A 15,326-nucleotide genomic window follows, 5' to 3' on the forward strand; every position below is an offset into this window, starting at 1 on the left:
AACAAGTAAAATTCTTTATTTAAAGTACATTTCTCTGAGGAAAAATTCTTTATCTAAAGTACATTTCTCTGAGAAAAAAATGTTTCCTTAAAGCACATGTAAAAGTGTTCCTTATTCACCTCTTGTAAAATAATTCAATTGTAAAATAATTCAATTTTGTAAGTAGCAAAACTAGAAGGCTATTTCTCTTTACACATTTATTTTTCTCTTAGGAAAAAAGTCCAATGTCACCATAAAACTGACTTTAATCATTATCAAGCCTAATTTGCCTCTACTGGTGACATAACTACAAACATGAATCTTAAAAAGATAAGGAATTTTAAATCACAAGAGTTCATTTATAGCTTACTAATTATGTTGTTAGCTGACAGAAATAAAGTCTGATATAGGATAGTTGTCATCCACTTAAATGCAGATGATCATGGCTTTTTCATTTAAGATTATCTGAATTTGTAAAATATTATTAAAAGATCCAGTTCCAAGGACTCAGTAACTTATTTTTTTATTTGAAGACTTATGTAAGGTATTAACTATTTCGGTTCCTGATGTAAAAAATAAATCAAATACAAAGGCTAGCCCAAATACAAAGGCTAGCCCAAAGACAATGTGGCCCAGCTTGAAATCCAGCTGGCACCTATGAGCACTATTAAAAGCTCCAATAGCCTTTTGTTCCCTTTCATTAAGAGGCCTCATACTCTGAACACAGGTATGCTTTAGTCTAAATAAACATTAATATTTAGTTCTGAAATCTGAGGATGCAATCCACAAAAGAAAATCACAGTAGCTTTTTCTTTTGTTACAATTATCCAGCATATTAATTTCTCCTATTAAACCTACCTTTCTAGGCAGCTACAAATTGTATTTGCAAAAGTCCAGAACAAAATTACTCAGAACACTGAAACTCGGATTTGAAAAGCATTTCACAATATTACATCTAAGTTACACAGAAGACCCCAGTGATCACTAGGAAATCTACCACAGTCCAGTTTTTCCAACCCAAGGAGGTCCAAACTTCGGGGAATAACGTGGCCACCTTCTGCTGCTGCTCTGAAAAATATTCGATCAAAACGAAGCTTACAAGTAGCAGGTATTCCAAGATTAGAGTTCATTTGTGTATCCCATGTATACTGGCAATGCTTAGGTTTGCCCAAAAACTCCCAGACATCTAAAATGTTGTTGGGTAAACCACCACATTTGGTAACCTGAAAAGAAAAAGAAAGAAAACTGTAAAAGTCACAGTCTTTTTTCCTTTAATTTGAAAAGCTGTCTTTAGTACTATCACATCGAAGTGCAACACTTCAAATCAGAATGTCATGAATTATTTATTAATGCACAAATGCAAAACTAGCTATGTTAGTTATAACCAGATATACTGTAAAAACTATTTTGCTGCATGGTAATAAATAATATTAAAATATCAAGGTAGCCAAGGAAGTCTGGAATCTGCCATTTCTCTTCTGCCATAAACAGTTCCTGAGTGTCAGATAAAACTTAGAAGGCTGAAAATCCAAGGCCTCAGTTATTGCTTTTAGTAGTTTGTAAAAAAAGGAACACAAGTGAAAAGGCGGCAAAACTGTTAGTCTATAAATTTACAAGTATACCGTTTATGTATCCAATAATGTCAACTGCCTTCAGTTTTATCTGAAATTTACTAATATTAATCCTTCCTTCTGCCATTCACTCTCCAGGATTTTTTTAAAAATTTTATTGTGGTAAATATACATAACATAAAATTTACCATTTTAATGTGTACAGTTCTACGGCATTAAGTACATCCACATTATCGTGCAACCACCACCACCATCCATCTCTAGAACCATTTTTTCCACGTTCCCAAACTGAAACTATATATCCAATAAATACTAACTCCCCATTCCACCCTCCCCTCATCCCCTAGCAACTACCATTCTATTTTCTAACTGTATGAATTTGACTATTTTAGGAAACTCATTTAAGAGGAATCATGAAATATTTGTCCTTCTGTGACTGGCTTATTTCACTTAGCATAAGGTCTTCAGGGTTCATCTATGTTGCAGCATGTGGAGGTATTTTCTTCCTTTTTAAGGCTGAATAATATTCCACTGCATGTCAGTGGAATATTTTGTTATCCATTCATCTGTCAGTGGGCACTTGGGTTGCTTCTATATTTTAGCTATTGCAAATAATGGTGCTATGAATATAGGGGTAGAAATATCTTTTTGAGACTCTGCTTTTATTTGTTTTGGGTATACACCCAGAAGTGGAATTGTGGAAATTATGGAAATTCTATGTTTAAATTTTAGAGGAATCCCCACACCACAATAGCTGCACCATTTTATATTCCCACCAGCCTTGCATGAGGGTTCCAATTTCTCCACATCCTCACCACACTTATTTTCTGTTTTTCTGATAATAATGACACTAATGGATATGAAGTGGTATCTCGTGGTTTTGATTTGTATTTCTCTAATAATCAGCAATGCTGAGCATCTTTTCATGTACCTATTGGCCATCTGTCTATCTTCTTCAGAGAAATGTCTATTTAAATCTTTTGCTCACTTTTTAACCAAGTTTTTTTTTTTATTGTAGGAGCTCTTTATATATTCTGAATATTAACTGCTTGTCAGGTGATTTGCAAATATTTTCTCCCATTCCACGGGTTGCCTTTTCACTCCATTGATAGTATCCTTTGATGCACAAAAGTTTTTAGTTTTGATGAAGTCCACCTTACCTATTTTTTCTTTTGTTCTCTGTGCTACTGGTGTCATATCCAAGAAATCACTGGCAAATCTGATGTCATGAAGCTTTTCCCCTGTTTTCTTCTAAGAGTTTTATAGTTTTAGCTCTTACCTTTAGGTCTTTGATCTATTTTGAGTAAACTTTTGTTGTAAAGTTACAAACTTTAGGTTGTAAAGTTAGGATCCAACTTCATTTCTCTGCATGTGGACATCCAGTTTTCCCAACACTATTTGTTGAAAAGCAGGATTTTGTTTTTAACTTTTTTTTTTTGGTGAGGAAGATCGGCCCTGAGCTAACACCTGTTGCCAAGCCTCCTCTTTTCGCTGAGGAAGATTAGCCCTGAGCTAACATCAGTGCCCATTACCCTCTATTTTGTATATGGGCTGCCGCAACAGCACTGCTTGATAAGCAGTACGTAGGTCCACGCCCAGGATCCGAACCTGCGAACCCCAGGCCACTGAAGCGGAGTGCACAAACACAACCACTGCATGACTGGCCCGACCCCTGAAAAGCAGGATATTTTTTTAAGTAGGTAAGTTAGTCAACCAGGTACTAAGAAACATAGCTGCCATAAAGTTACTGATTTGCAAATAGTCCAATCGAAAGCTTGACTTTTTAAAATAATCTGTGTACAAATACACAAAGTCACTGAGGTAAATAGAGCACCATTTCCTTGATTTGGGATACTGCCTTCATTCTGGCAGTAAGTCTTGTCACGCTTTCACTTTCCATTTCACTTTTTCCTCCAGTCCTGGACCTTATAGCAGTGAAAATAAACAGAATCTCCATTTCAATTCACTTTACTCTGATATGAACTCAGCCAGAACGAGGAGAAAAGGCAAGGCAGGCTTACCATTTAATATGTTCTAAATAAAAGCCCTGAAAAATCCCAACACGTCTCAACCGAACTAAGAGGAAAGACTTTGTTGTTTCAGACCTGGACATGGTGGTAGCAGGAAAAAAAGCTAAAAAAGGTTGAAAAAAGAAAACTCGAGAAGGAAGTGAGAGTTAGGGACAACTATGATGGTCAAATCTTTCTGTTCTTTTCACCTTTTGCAACTAGAGAAACTGCAAATAAACCTGACCTTTTCTAAACTCTTCCAATCATTATTTTCTTTCTACCTCTCGTTAATCAACATCTACTGTTTTGTGTTGTCTGTTTCACGTGCAGTACTTGTTTTCCCCAGTAATGTAAGAGCCCCTCCTGCCTCTGCTTCCCCTAGGCACATTGCATGGGCTAAACAGATATTTGCTCAATTGCATCCACAAGGTCACTTACACATTTTGAGTGAATTAAGGTCCTACTTTTAACAGCTTTGGTCAAAAGGAACCTAAATTAGTTTCCACAGCAATAATCTGCCCATAAACATTTGAAGTGACTTTACCACTCACTTCTTGATCCCTTAAATTTGTATCTCCAGCAAATATAATGGTAGCTGACTCTGGAGCCTCTTGTATTTTCTTCAAAACAATTTTTAACTGATTTATTCGTTCCTTAGCATGCCCTCTGGTGCTCTCCAAATGGGAAGTCATAAGGCAAAGTTCATTTCCTGACACATTCACCTGCAACAGGATAAATAATAATACTTGTTACAATTATCCTCTAACCACTAATGCTTAACTTTGAAAACAGAATCAGCAATTATTCAACTGAAACTAAAGCAAAAACTATATAATCAGCACTGTGCTTATCCTTCTAGGTCAAAGAAGTATAAAGCACTAACCCTGCTCCCCAAGAAGACTACTTAGCAAGCACCCACTAATACTTCAAGATCTATCTCAAATATCACCTTCATTGAGAGCCTTCCCCAATGTCCCCAGGCAGTCAGTGGCTCCCTCCTCTATACTCCTATAACATGCTGGAAAGACTGTTTTGAAAGTCCCCTAGACTGAATTACAGCACCATTATTTCTCTCCTACAAAGCCATGAGTCATTTGAAAGGAAAGATGCTTCTTTTACTTACTGCTATATTATCAAGAGCCTGGCACTGATCCTACATTGTTGGTATCTTAATTGCAAATGGTAAATGATTCTCATTCATTAATTTAACTGACCTTTTTTTGACTAATTGCCTACAGAATCAAGTCCAAATTCTTTCATATTGGGCACTCATGATCTTCTATAATCTGGATCCAATCTACTCTACCTACTTCCTGTCACACACCCCTCTTTGTGCCCTCTACACCCAACTGAACAGAATGCTCATTTACACCCATTTATGCCCAGTTTGATTTATACATACCTTGCCACTTGCAATTTGCAAGTATGCTCATGGTGGTTCTGCCGTCTGGACTGTTCTTAATGTCCACATCTTACACATTTTTCAGGGCCGAATTCAAATACAACTTCCTTCATGAAATTTTCACTAAACAACCTAGCTAATCTCATCATAGGAAAAAAAAATTTCTATGTATGGTGACAGATGTTAACTAGACTTATTGTGGTGATCATTTTGCAATATACACAAATATCGAATCATTACGTTGTATACCTGAAACTAATATGGTATGTCAATTATACCGCAATTTAGAAAAAAACAAAAAAAAAATCTAGCTAAGTCACCTCTCCTTTCTCTAAACTTCCATGGCACATCATTATACCTCTCCTGTGGCATTTATGCCTTTCCTTTATTTTAGTAACTACATATATAATCTTTCCCTTGCTACTCTATGAGAGCAAGTTCAATCTGACTCATTTTTGTAAGCCTCACAGAGTGTACAACACAGTACTATGTACAGTGCATTTAGTAAAAAGACTACCTTAGGAAGGAAATGTGGAATGTTAGCAAACTCTTAAATATTCTTAGGAAAACATCTAATGGATCAAGGATTTTATTTTTACAAATTTTGTCTGTATTTGAAATTTATGTAAAAACAGTTTACAAAGCTCTTCAAGACTATTTTTAAAAATCTATGAGTGTGAGGGGCGGCCCCGTGGCTTGGCGGTTAGGTGCGTGCGCTCTGCTGCTGGCGGCCCGGGTTCGGATCCCGGGCGCGCACCAACGCACCGCTTCTCTGGCCGTGCTGGGGCTGCGTCCCACATGCAGCAACTGGAAGGATGTGCAACTATGACATATGACTATCTACTGGGGCTTTGGGGAAATAAATAAATAAAATTATAAAAAAAAAAAAAAAAAATCTATGAGTGTGGAGCAAATTTTTCTCTACAGGAAATGGTTTTTTAAAAAAGACATCACCATGTAACTATAAAAAACAGCGCATTCTTTTTTTAAAAAAACAATCAATTTAAAAAAATCACTTACATGCACACACAAAAGATTTCTCATCATCTTTGTATCTGGAAAAGGTATAATCTCTTGGCTTTTAAATTTCACTCTCGATTTCTTCAACATTATAGCTGTGAAATATCCTTCTTCATTACCTTCAAATGTTTGTGGAAAAGAATTTAGGCTGAGAGGTCAAGGGCATTTTGCAGTTTATCACAAGTTCCCCTGAAGATTTTACAACAAACAGGTATAGATATTTAAATGGATCTAAATCTTAAAAGTAAATTATTATTTCAAAATAGTTGAAGATGGTCAACCATGTCCTTATGTTTACCTGCTCCTTCCCAAATGTAACTAGAAGTATGGAAGGAATATAAAAATAAAAATGAGGGCCGGCCCCGTGGCTTGGTGGTTAAGTGAGCGCGCTCCACTGCTGGCGACCCGGGTTCGGGTCCCAGGCTCGCACCGACGTGCTGCTTCTCTGGCCATGCTGAGGCCGCGTCCCACATACAGCAACTAGAAGGATGTGCAGCTATGACACACAACTATCTACTGGGGCTTTGGGGGGAAAAAATAAATAAATAAAATCTTTAAAAAAAAACAAAAAATAAAAAAATAAATAAAAATGAATTCACACAGTGCCAAAAATAGTTAACGTTGCCAATACCAAACAAGAAAATTTGAGAAATTTCTGAAAAACAGAGTAGACAAGACTTAAACTGACGCAAATTGACGTGCATTTACCTCTCACTCTGGAAGCACCAGAAAAATTATAGTAAATGAATAAAAAATTTAGAAGAGTATAAACCCGCAAGAAGGAAAGAGAATAGAAGTGGAGGGGCAGTGAATGAAAGCTTCCAACAGTTTGTCAGAAAACAAAGTAGACGGAGAAGTAGTGACTGGTTTATCACAACAGAGGGAAACGGCTTGGGTGCCGGTAGCAGAGAACCACAGACAGGAAGCAAGCAGATTTGTTCCACCAAAGCCTGGAAACTAAGTACTTGAACACAAAGGTAAGGTACTAAAACAGGAGGGCTAGTTCAAGGTTCAACACACCCCAGGTCTCTTCCCCAACCCCTGACAGCCAAGTGATCACCGCTCTGCTAAGAGCAGACTACAGGTTTAAAGAGAAATGGAATCTTAGAGGCCTCAGAGTCACCAGTCACTGGAAGGCGAGATAGAGAAAAGGCCTGAGGTGTGAGACTGAACACAGAGATCAAGTGAAAGTGTGCCTCCTCGAGAGAGGACACCTCAGCTCCCTTCTTCTACCCTCTTCCAGCCGGCAGGCTAAACAAGCACGCCACCCCCGCCCCACATCCAGAAGATGGAAAGCTAGAGAGGTTTTTTTTTAGAGAAACGGAAAGGCCTCAGATTAAAAGGCTTTTTTATCCTGCCAGACTGACACTTGGGGGTCTCTCCCGAATGAACAAGCAGTTTGCTCCACAATCAATCCCTCACCCAGCTGTGGTGAGGGCACTGCATCCACCGCCCTGGGATACTGAACTGTAATTGGCTTTTTAATACCTGGAGTATACAGGTGAACCAAGAACTAAGAACCCCTATACATTTAGGGAACAGCTCTAATATGAAGGACAGACACTAAAACAAACAAAAAGAAAGATTGAAAACAATGCAGGGAAAGAGATTAAAACCTAAAACAAACAAAAACACTAAATTAAAAAAGCCTGATATCCTCAGAGATAAGATGCTGCACCCATAAATCAAGAATAGAAAGTTCTAAAAAAGAGACATTTGGTGAACATGAGCACTGGGAAGTCAAAATAATGATATCTAAAATCAAGACAGTTGCCAAGAAAGTAGAACAGATAGATAGTCAAGAGATGGGAAAATAAGAGAGAAATATATGAAAATTCAAGGATCAACCAAGGAGGTCTACCATTTGACAAAGAGGGATTCCAGAAAAAGGGAAGGGGTAAAGAGAGAATAACGAAGGGAAGAAGGGAGGAAGAGAGAGGGAGAGAAAGAAAGAGGAAAAGGAAGAGAAGGGAGGAAGGAAAAAGGAGAGGAAAGGAGAAAAGAATGAAAGGCAAAGGGAAGGAGGCAGGGAAACTAGAAAGATGGTAGGTGGGCCAGAAGGGGAGAGGAATTTGGGAGAGGGGAGGGAAGGGGAGAGAGAGGAGGCAGAAAGGGAAGAAGGAAGGAGAAGGAAGAGGGAGAGGGAGGGAGGAAAGGAGAGAGAGAGAGAGAAAAAGAAGTTTCCAGAAGTGAAGGTCACAAAATCCAAACTGAAAGTCTCTACCAAGCATTCAGCACAATAAATAAAAAAAGACCCAAAGAACACTAGGGTTAAAAAGAAGACCCTCAAGGTTTCTGGATGGGAGGGGGGAAGAACAGGAATTAGAATGGCATCAGACTTATGATCATCAATAATGGAAACTAGAACACTGAAATAATGCCTTCAAAATTCTGAGGGAAAATGACTTGCTACCTAGAAATCTACGTCCAGCCAAACTATCAACCAACGATGAGGATACAACACAAGCATTTTTAAAAATGCTAGGACTTAAAAACTTCATTCTCCAAGCACTATTTCTTGGAAAGTGATTAGAGAATGTGCTCCAATAAAATGAGGAAGTAAACCAAGAAAAATGAAAGCATGGGATTCAAAAAACAAGAAATCCAAAACAGAAGAGAGGCAAAAAGAATCCCTAAGAGAATGCACAAAAGTCCTACAAAGAAAGAGAAAGGGAGACAGAGACTGAGAGAGAACCTTCTCCTTAGCAATTCTGGATTAAAGAATAAATCAAAATTAAAATCACATATTATGTAAAAGAAGTGAAAGTCCAAGAAAGGATGAGATTTAGCCAAAAACCATGAAATGTAGCCAAAGTGGTATGTTAAATGCACTTTAAAAACAAAGTAGATGGAAAATCAAAAAACTAAATTATTCAGGGCAAAAAGCTGGAAAAATAACAAAATAAAAAGGGATTTTTTAAAGATAAAGACTTGTTGAAAAAGCATAACTGCAATGCAATTATCATGCTTAAAATTTTTAACAATTTAACTTCACCAAAAAGCTACTCAGTGTCTCAAATTTTGGCAATTTATATTTTCCTGAAAAATCATCCATTTCAACCACTTTTTCACATACATTAACATTAAGCTGGGGCCGGCCCGGTGGCTTAGTGGTTAAGTGCGCGTGCTCCACTGCTGGCGACCCGGGTTCGGATCCCGGGCTCCCACCGACGCACTGCTTCTCCGGCCATGCTGAGGCCGCATCCCACATACAGCAACTAGAAGGATGTGCAGCTATGACACACAACTATCTACTGGGGCTTTGGGGGGAAAAATAAATAAATAAAATCTTAAAAAAAAAAAAAAAAAAGTGGTTGCACCATTAAAAAAAAAAAAAAAAACATTAAGCTGTATAACATATTCTCCTACAGTTTTTTTAGTATCCTGTGTCTGGCTTATCGTTCTCAAATTTCTTTTATCTGTGCTTTTTCTCATCTATGCTCCAACAGGCTAACTTTGATTTATCTTTTTCACTGACTTCTTTTTCAAGAAAAAGACAAGTTAAATAACAGGAAAAATGTTACCTGTAACAATCTCATAACTACTTGCTTTCTTCTTTAGGTAGCTATAATATGGAGGAATAACTTCTTGTAGAAATATCACATCTGGGCTGTACCTAATTAAAAACATCAATTTATGATAAACACCAGGTATACTATTTGTAACTACCTAGATTAGGAAAATATCACAACATAAGAGAAACAAAACTATTACTCTCTAGGACACTTAATATTCAATGTTTATACCAATCTTTGATAACTATAAAATGAGAAATCTGTGCTATTTAACAGATATTGTAAAGATCAAATTTTTAAAAAAACATATACATGACAACACTTTAAAATTAAAAGAAGTGGAATCATTGACAATCAAAACCAGTAACATTGAGAGCCTACAATGGTCCTACATCTAAATACATGCTTTAAATGTTATGATCTCTTTCAATTCTCTTGAAACAGTTGTTATCCGTGATGAAGAAAAGTGAGCTCCAGAGAACTTAAGTGGCTCACAAGTGATTACACAAGGTCAGAGTCATTATATGGCGGATACAAATTTTTTTGGTAATTTTATTTTCATGGCAATGATTATATACAAAGTTTAATTAGTAAAATAGTACTAGAAGGTTTCCAACAAAAATTAGTGTTCTCTCTCCACCACAACCCACAATCCTGCGCTCAGAGGCAATGACTCTCCATTCTTTCTGAGATGTTTCTTCTGAGAGCTGGACTGTCAACTCAGGTCTGATTCGAAAGCCCAAAACCTTGAACTGTTACCCTCTTTGTAGATAGGTAAGACATTATCATGCTACCATCAAACAGAAGTAATAATACTTACAAAGATAAATAGGAACACACTCCTTGAGCCCTCTCTTGCAGATTGTTTGAATCCAATCCATCAACATTCCAGGTAATGAAAGAGAACATGCTGCCATCTTCTTGCTGAATATTTTCAGCTGTGCTGGTTTTAGAACTAACGGACTCAGTTGTTTCCTCATTGGTTAGGTCAACACTGGCAAGATCAGAATGAAACACAACTTTCCAAATAATCTATAAACTGATTAATTTAAAAATTATTTTGTTGGGGGCCGGCCCTGTGGCATAGCGGTTAAGTGTGCACGCTCTGCTGCTGGCGGCCCGGGGTTCGGATCCCGGGCGTGCACCGACGCACCGCTTGTCAGGCCATGCTGTGGCGGCATCCCATATAAAGTGGAGGAAGATGGGCATGGATGTTAGCCCAGGGCCAGTCTTCCTCAGCAAAAAAAGAGGAGGATAGGCATGGATGTTAGCTCAGGGATGATCTTCCTCACAAAAAAATAAATAAATAAAAATAAAAATTATTTTGTAAGTATTTGTAGCCCTCATCTTACAGATAAATTTTAAAAGAGCCCTAAAAGCATCTGCCTATAGAAAAGCAAAAGTCACATGACTGAGGAAAAAGATTCTTACTGTATTTTCCAAATGTTTGCTCACTTACACAGTTAGAGCCAACTCAATATCCTTTACTGACATGTGTTGTTAAAATGATTTCATAAACTACAACCCCAAATTAGACTAAGTATGTAAGATTTCCAAATTTATTTGGAAATCATACTAATCATTTTAAATATTTGAAATAAGATCTCATTGTGGCAGATAAAATAATGACTGCAACTTCTTTGTTATTTCCCTCATTGAGAGGTGAAGTCTAACATCGCTCCCCTTGAATTTGGGCCTTAGTGACTTGCCTGACAAGTAGAATATGGTGAAAAGAATATTCTGGGACTTCTGAGGCTTCATCCTAAGAAGGCTTGCAGCTTTCACTCAAGCCTTTTGGAACACTCTCTCCAGGAACCCTGAGCTGCCACGTAAGAAGCCCGACTACCCTGAGACTGCCAGGCTGGAGAGGCCACATCTATGTGCTGCAGTCCACAGTCTTACCTGACCCCGCCTTCCCCTATCCCCACCAAGGCCCAGACATTTGAATGCAGGGACAAAATATTGTCAAAAGGTGACTGCTAAGCATTTATAAACTTACATAAATTTAAGAAATAGGTTTTTGCATTTATAATTTTAATAAATTTAAGGCCAACATTTTAACTTCTTTTTTAAGTTATTTTTTAATTGAGGTATGATTGACATAGAACATTATATCAGTTTCAGGTTACAACATAATGGTTTGATATTTGTATACATTGCAAAATGATCACCACAATAAGTCTAGTTAACTTATCATTTTGAAATAATTTCAGACTTTCAGAATTGCAAAAGCAGTAAAAAGAACTCTACTCACCATTCAACCAGATAAATGTTAACATTTTACTTACTTTAACATTTACTTGCTCTATTCTTTTATTCTGAAACGTTTGCATAAATACTTCTGTATATATTTCCTAAAAACAAGGACAGGCTTACATATACACCCTAGTAGGGTTATTGAAAGTCAGGAAATTATCACTGATACATTACTATATAACTTAAAGACCTATTCAAATTTCGCCAATTATGCCACTAATGTCCTAATCCAGGATCACACGTTGCATTGAGCTGGCATGTCTTTTTCAATCCCCTCTAATCCAAATAGTTGTTCAGTCTTTGTCTCTCATGACTTTGGTATTTTTGAAGAATACAGACCATTTATTTTGTAGAATGCCCTTCAGTTTGGGTTTATTCGATGTTTTCTTACGATTAGATTCAGATTTTGCATTTTTTGGCAGGAATGACACAGAAGTGATAGTGTGGCATCCTCAGTGCATCATATTAGGTGGCACCTGATATGGATTTGCCCCCAGGACTGCTCATGTTAACCTTGATCATTTGGTTAAGGCACTATCTACTAGATTTCTCCACCGCTAAATTTTTTTCTACTAGATTTCTTCCCTTTGTAATAAGTATTTTGTGGGTAGGCACTTTGAGACTACATGAATATCTTGTTTCTCATTAACATTCACCTTTTAGTTTTAGTATCCATTGATGATTCCTGTCTGAAATAATTATTACTATGGTGGTTCCCAAATGATGATTTTTCTCTAATTCCTTTATACCTCTACTTTGAGTAGTTGGAATTCTACTGTAAGCAAAAGCGCTCCCTTCTCTCCTCGGCCAATGTATTTATATCAGTATAAATCCTTATTTTATTCTATAGATAAAGCCTCACTCTCACTTGATCTGAGTTCCAAGAGAAAACAGACCACGGCCTAATCGACCACTTTGCTTGTTTTTGCCAATTTATGATTCTAGGGTAGGGGACTCCTAATGGGCCTCCATCCCACTACTACTCAGCTCGATCCACACTTTTTCTGAGGCACTACTTCAAGGAATCCACCTCTTTGTTGCAATGTCTTTATTGGTTACAATTTAGGTTGCAGCTAACAGACACCAACTCAGGCTAGTTTTAGCAAAACAGGAATTATAAGAAAACAGAAACACGGCACAGAGCCAGGTACAAGAACACAGCTATGCGTAAGGAACTGCAATCAAGGCTTTCTCTCAATCCTACTCAACTTTCCTCAGATTCATTCTCTCTCTGCGGACCAGCATTCTCAGCTTCCTCATACACAAAAAAGGATGGGTACAGATCCCAAAAGGTACTAAGTTAACAGGTTACAGTTCCAGCTCCGCAGGAAGAGTCAGACTTAACTGTCTTGGTCCTAATCTCAAAATCCTAGGAGAGAGGATCTAACTGGCCAGCCTGGGCTAGGTGAATACCTACTAATCTAACTGGCTCTAGCTATTACAACATGGGAGCCAGAGATACATCACTGTGGGTGAGTGGACAATTCCCCAGTAAGAGGCTAGGCAGATGGAGAAAGGAGCCTAATGAAATGATCTTGATAGGCCAGTGCAAGTGAAAAGAGCAAAGAAAGGAAAAGAGTCTCCACTACGAACAGTTACTATACAGGCTGCCCATATAGCTGTAAGAACTTTACACATTCAATACATATTTATTGAGAGTTTATTACATGCTGAATATCATATTACACTCTGGAAAATCAACAATGTATAAAACAGAGACCATCTTCACCAAATGTGTAATCCAGTGAGAGATATAAAATATTAAACAGCAATTATAATATGAACTAAGTTATTATGACAGGTGTCATGCAGGATGCTATAAGAGCATCATGTCTAAACTGGGCCTTTAAAGTTAATATTACTTAGTAAGGAAGGAGGAAAAAAAATTCTAGGCAGAGGAAATAAACAGGCTAAATGAATACGTTTACAAAAGTTGAAAGGGAAGCGAAAATGGCCCACTGGAGAAAGTGAAAAGTCTGATATGCCTGGAACTTTTTCTGGGGTAGGAAAGAGAGGGTGACAGGTGAGGAACATGTAAAGACAGGCAGTGAGTGGTCAAACCATGGAGGGACTTGTAAAACATCTGGACTTTAAGAACAGCAGCGCTTGGGCCAGCCCTGGGGCTTAGCAGTTAAGTGCGCGCGCTCCGCTACTGGCGGCCTGGGTTCGGATCCCGGGCGCACACCGACGCACCGCTTCTCCGGCCATGTTGAGGCCACGTCCCACATACAGCAACTAGAAGGATGTGCAACTATGACATACAACTATCTGCTGGGGCTTTGGAGGGGGGGAAAAAAAAAAGAAGGAGGATTGGCAATAGATGTTAGCTCAGAGCCGGTCTTCCTCAGCAAAAAGAGAAGGATTAGCATGGATGTTAGCTCAGGGCTGATCTTCCTCACCAAAAAAAAAAAAAAAAAAAGAGCAGCAATGCAGGAAATGGGGAGGGAGCGTTGGAATTGTCAAAATTAAATACAAAATGGACATAGGTCTTGAGAACTTCCTGAGCAGACAAAACCATTTAACCCAGGAAAGCAAAACTACATCCAGCTTACTTCATGAATATAAGTGAAACTTAGATTATTTCTTATAAATACCTCTGAAAACTAACAAAAGAAACTTAGGTCATCTTCCTAAAATGGTATGAGATAATCACTTTTAACCAAACCCCTGCCTTGCAGGATATTTGGTCCTGTCCAAAACCATTTGGCGTGGACCCAATACGCTCATGGACGTTTTGGACAGGACCAAATGTCTGATGGACGTTTTGGAAGGACCAAACGTCTGCTAATAATCCCTTGCGGTCTGGAAATCCTCATTGTAATAAGCAATCATTGTAAACATTAAACAACTTCCCCGTTTTTACTTTATAAGCCAATCTATAACTTCATGCCCCTGAGCTTCATATCAGTCTTTGAATTTGGAAGCTCCAAGTTCGTGAACTGTTGTTACACGCACAATAAATTCCCATTAAATACTATTTATTGATTGGTGGCTTTAATTTTGCTGTTTCGGGGTTTTTGACAGAACAACAGAGGTGGGTGTGCATTTCACAAAATTATTCTGGCTGACTAGCAGACAGTAAAGAACATAGGAAGCAAAGAGACTTCCATGTTACCATTCCTCAATAGAGGTTTTTCCCTTATTCGTTTCGAACCTCTTCCTTACATAATTCCTATAATTCGAGGCAAAAATTACATTTCCGATTGTTCCTCCTTGAGCTCCAAATTACGTCCGGACCTCGGGAGAGAGGCGTGAGCCCTGCGGCACCAGCACAAACCCTCCGCCTCTGGTTACTGGGCCGGGAGACCTGCCTCTCCTCAGCATCCCCGCCCAACGCCACGGCCAGTCCCAGGATGCGCGAGGCAACCCGCCAGTAACCCGCCTCCGCCCGGATGGCTCCCGGGCCCCGTCACCACTTACCAGGACTCGGGCGCAGCCGGGGGCTCCGGGGGGCTCTCTAAGGCGCTCTCGTCCACCGGCGGCTCGAAGTAGGAGTTCAGCGCTCTCTGAAAAACAAAGACCCAGGGATGGAACTCGTGCGCTCCACGGCCCAAGCGGGAGGAGAGAACAGCGA

At 38.6% G+C, this 15,326-nt stretch overlaps 1 protein-coding gene across 2 annotated transcripts in view; it reads right to left on the reverse strand.

Annotated features, from left to right (window-relative positions):
- Positions 1 to 15,326, reverse strand: part of TDP2 (tyrosyl-DNA phosphodiesterase 2) — a 15,533-nt gene continuing 207 nt past the window's right edge. Inside the window, exons 2-7 of one of the 2 annotated variants that reach the window (XM_004432070.3) lie at positions 15,173 to 15,258; positions 10,317 to 10,490; positions 9,506 to 9,597; positions 5,982 to 6,100; positions 4,111 to 4,281; positions 1 to 1,202 (exon numbers count right to left, since the gene is read on the reverse strand). In XM_004432070.3, coding sequence (XP_004432127.2) covers positions 921 to 1,202; positions 4,111 to 4,281; positions 5,982 to 6,100; positions 9,506 to 9,597; positions 10,317 to 10,490; positions 15,173 to 15,258 — 924 coding nt within the window. In that variant the 3' untranslated portion in view covers positions 1 to 920. Of the gene's footprint in view, positions 1,203 to 4,103; positions 4,282 to 5,981; positions 6,101 to 9,505; positions 9,598 to 10,316; positions 10,491 to 15,172; positions 15,259 to 15,326 lie in introns of both variants that reach the window. The other variant, XM_087438096.1, reaches the window with a different exon arrangement.

The sequence above is a fragment of the Ceratotherium simum genome, chromosome 13 (assembly GCF_057802395.1).
Source record: "Ceratotherium simum simum isolate JZ-2026a chromosome 13, ASM5780239v1, whole genome shotgun sequence".
Classification (NCBI taxonomy): Eukaryota; Metazoa; Chordata; class Mammalia; order Perissodactyla; family Rhinocerotidae; genus Ceratotherium; species Ceratotherium simum.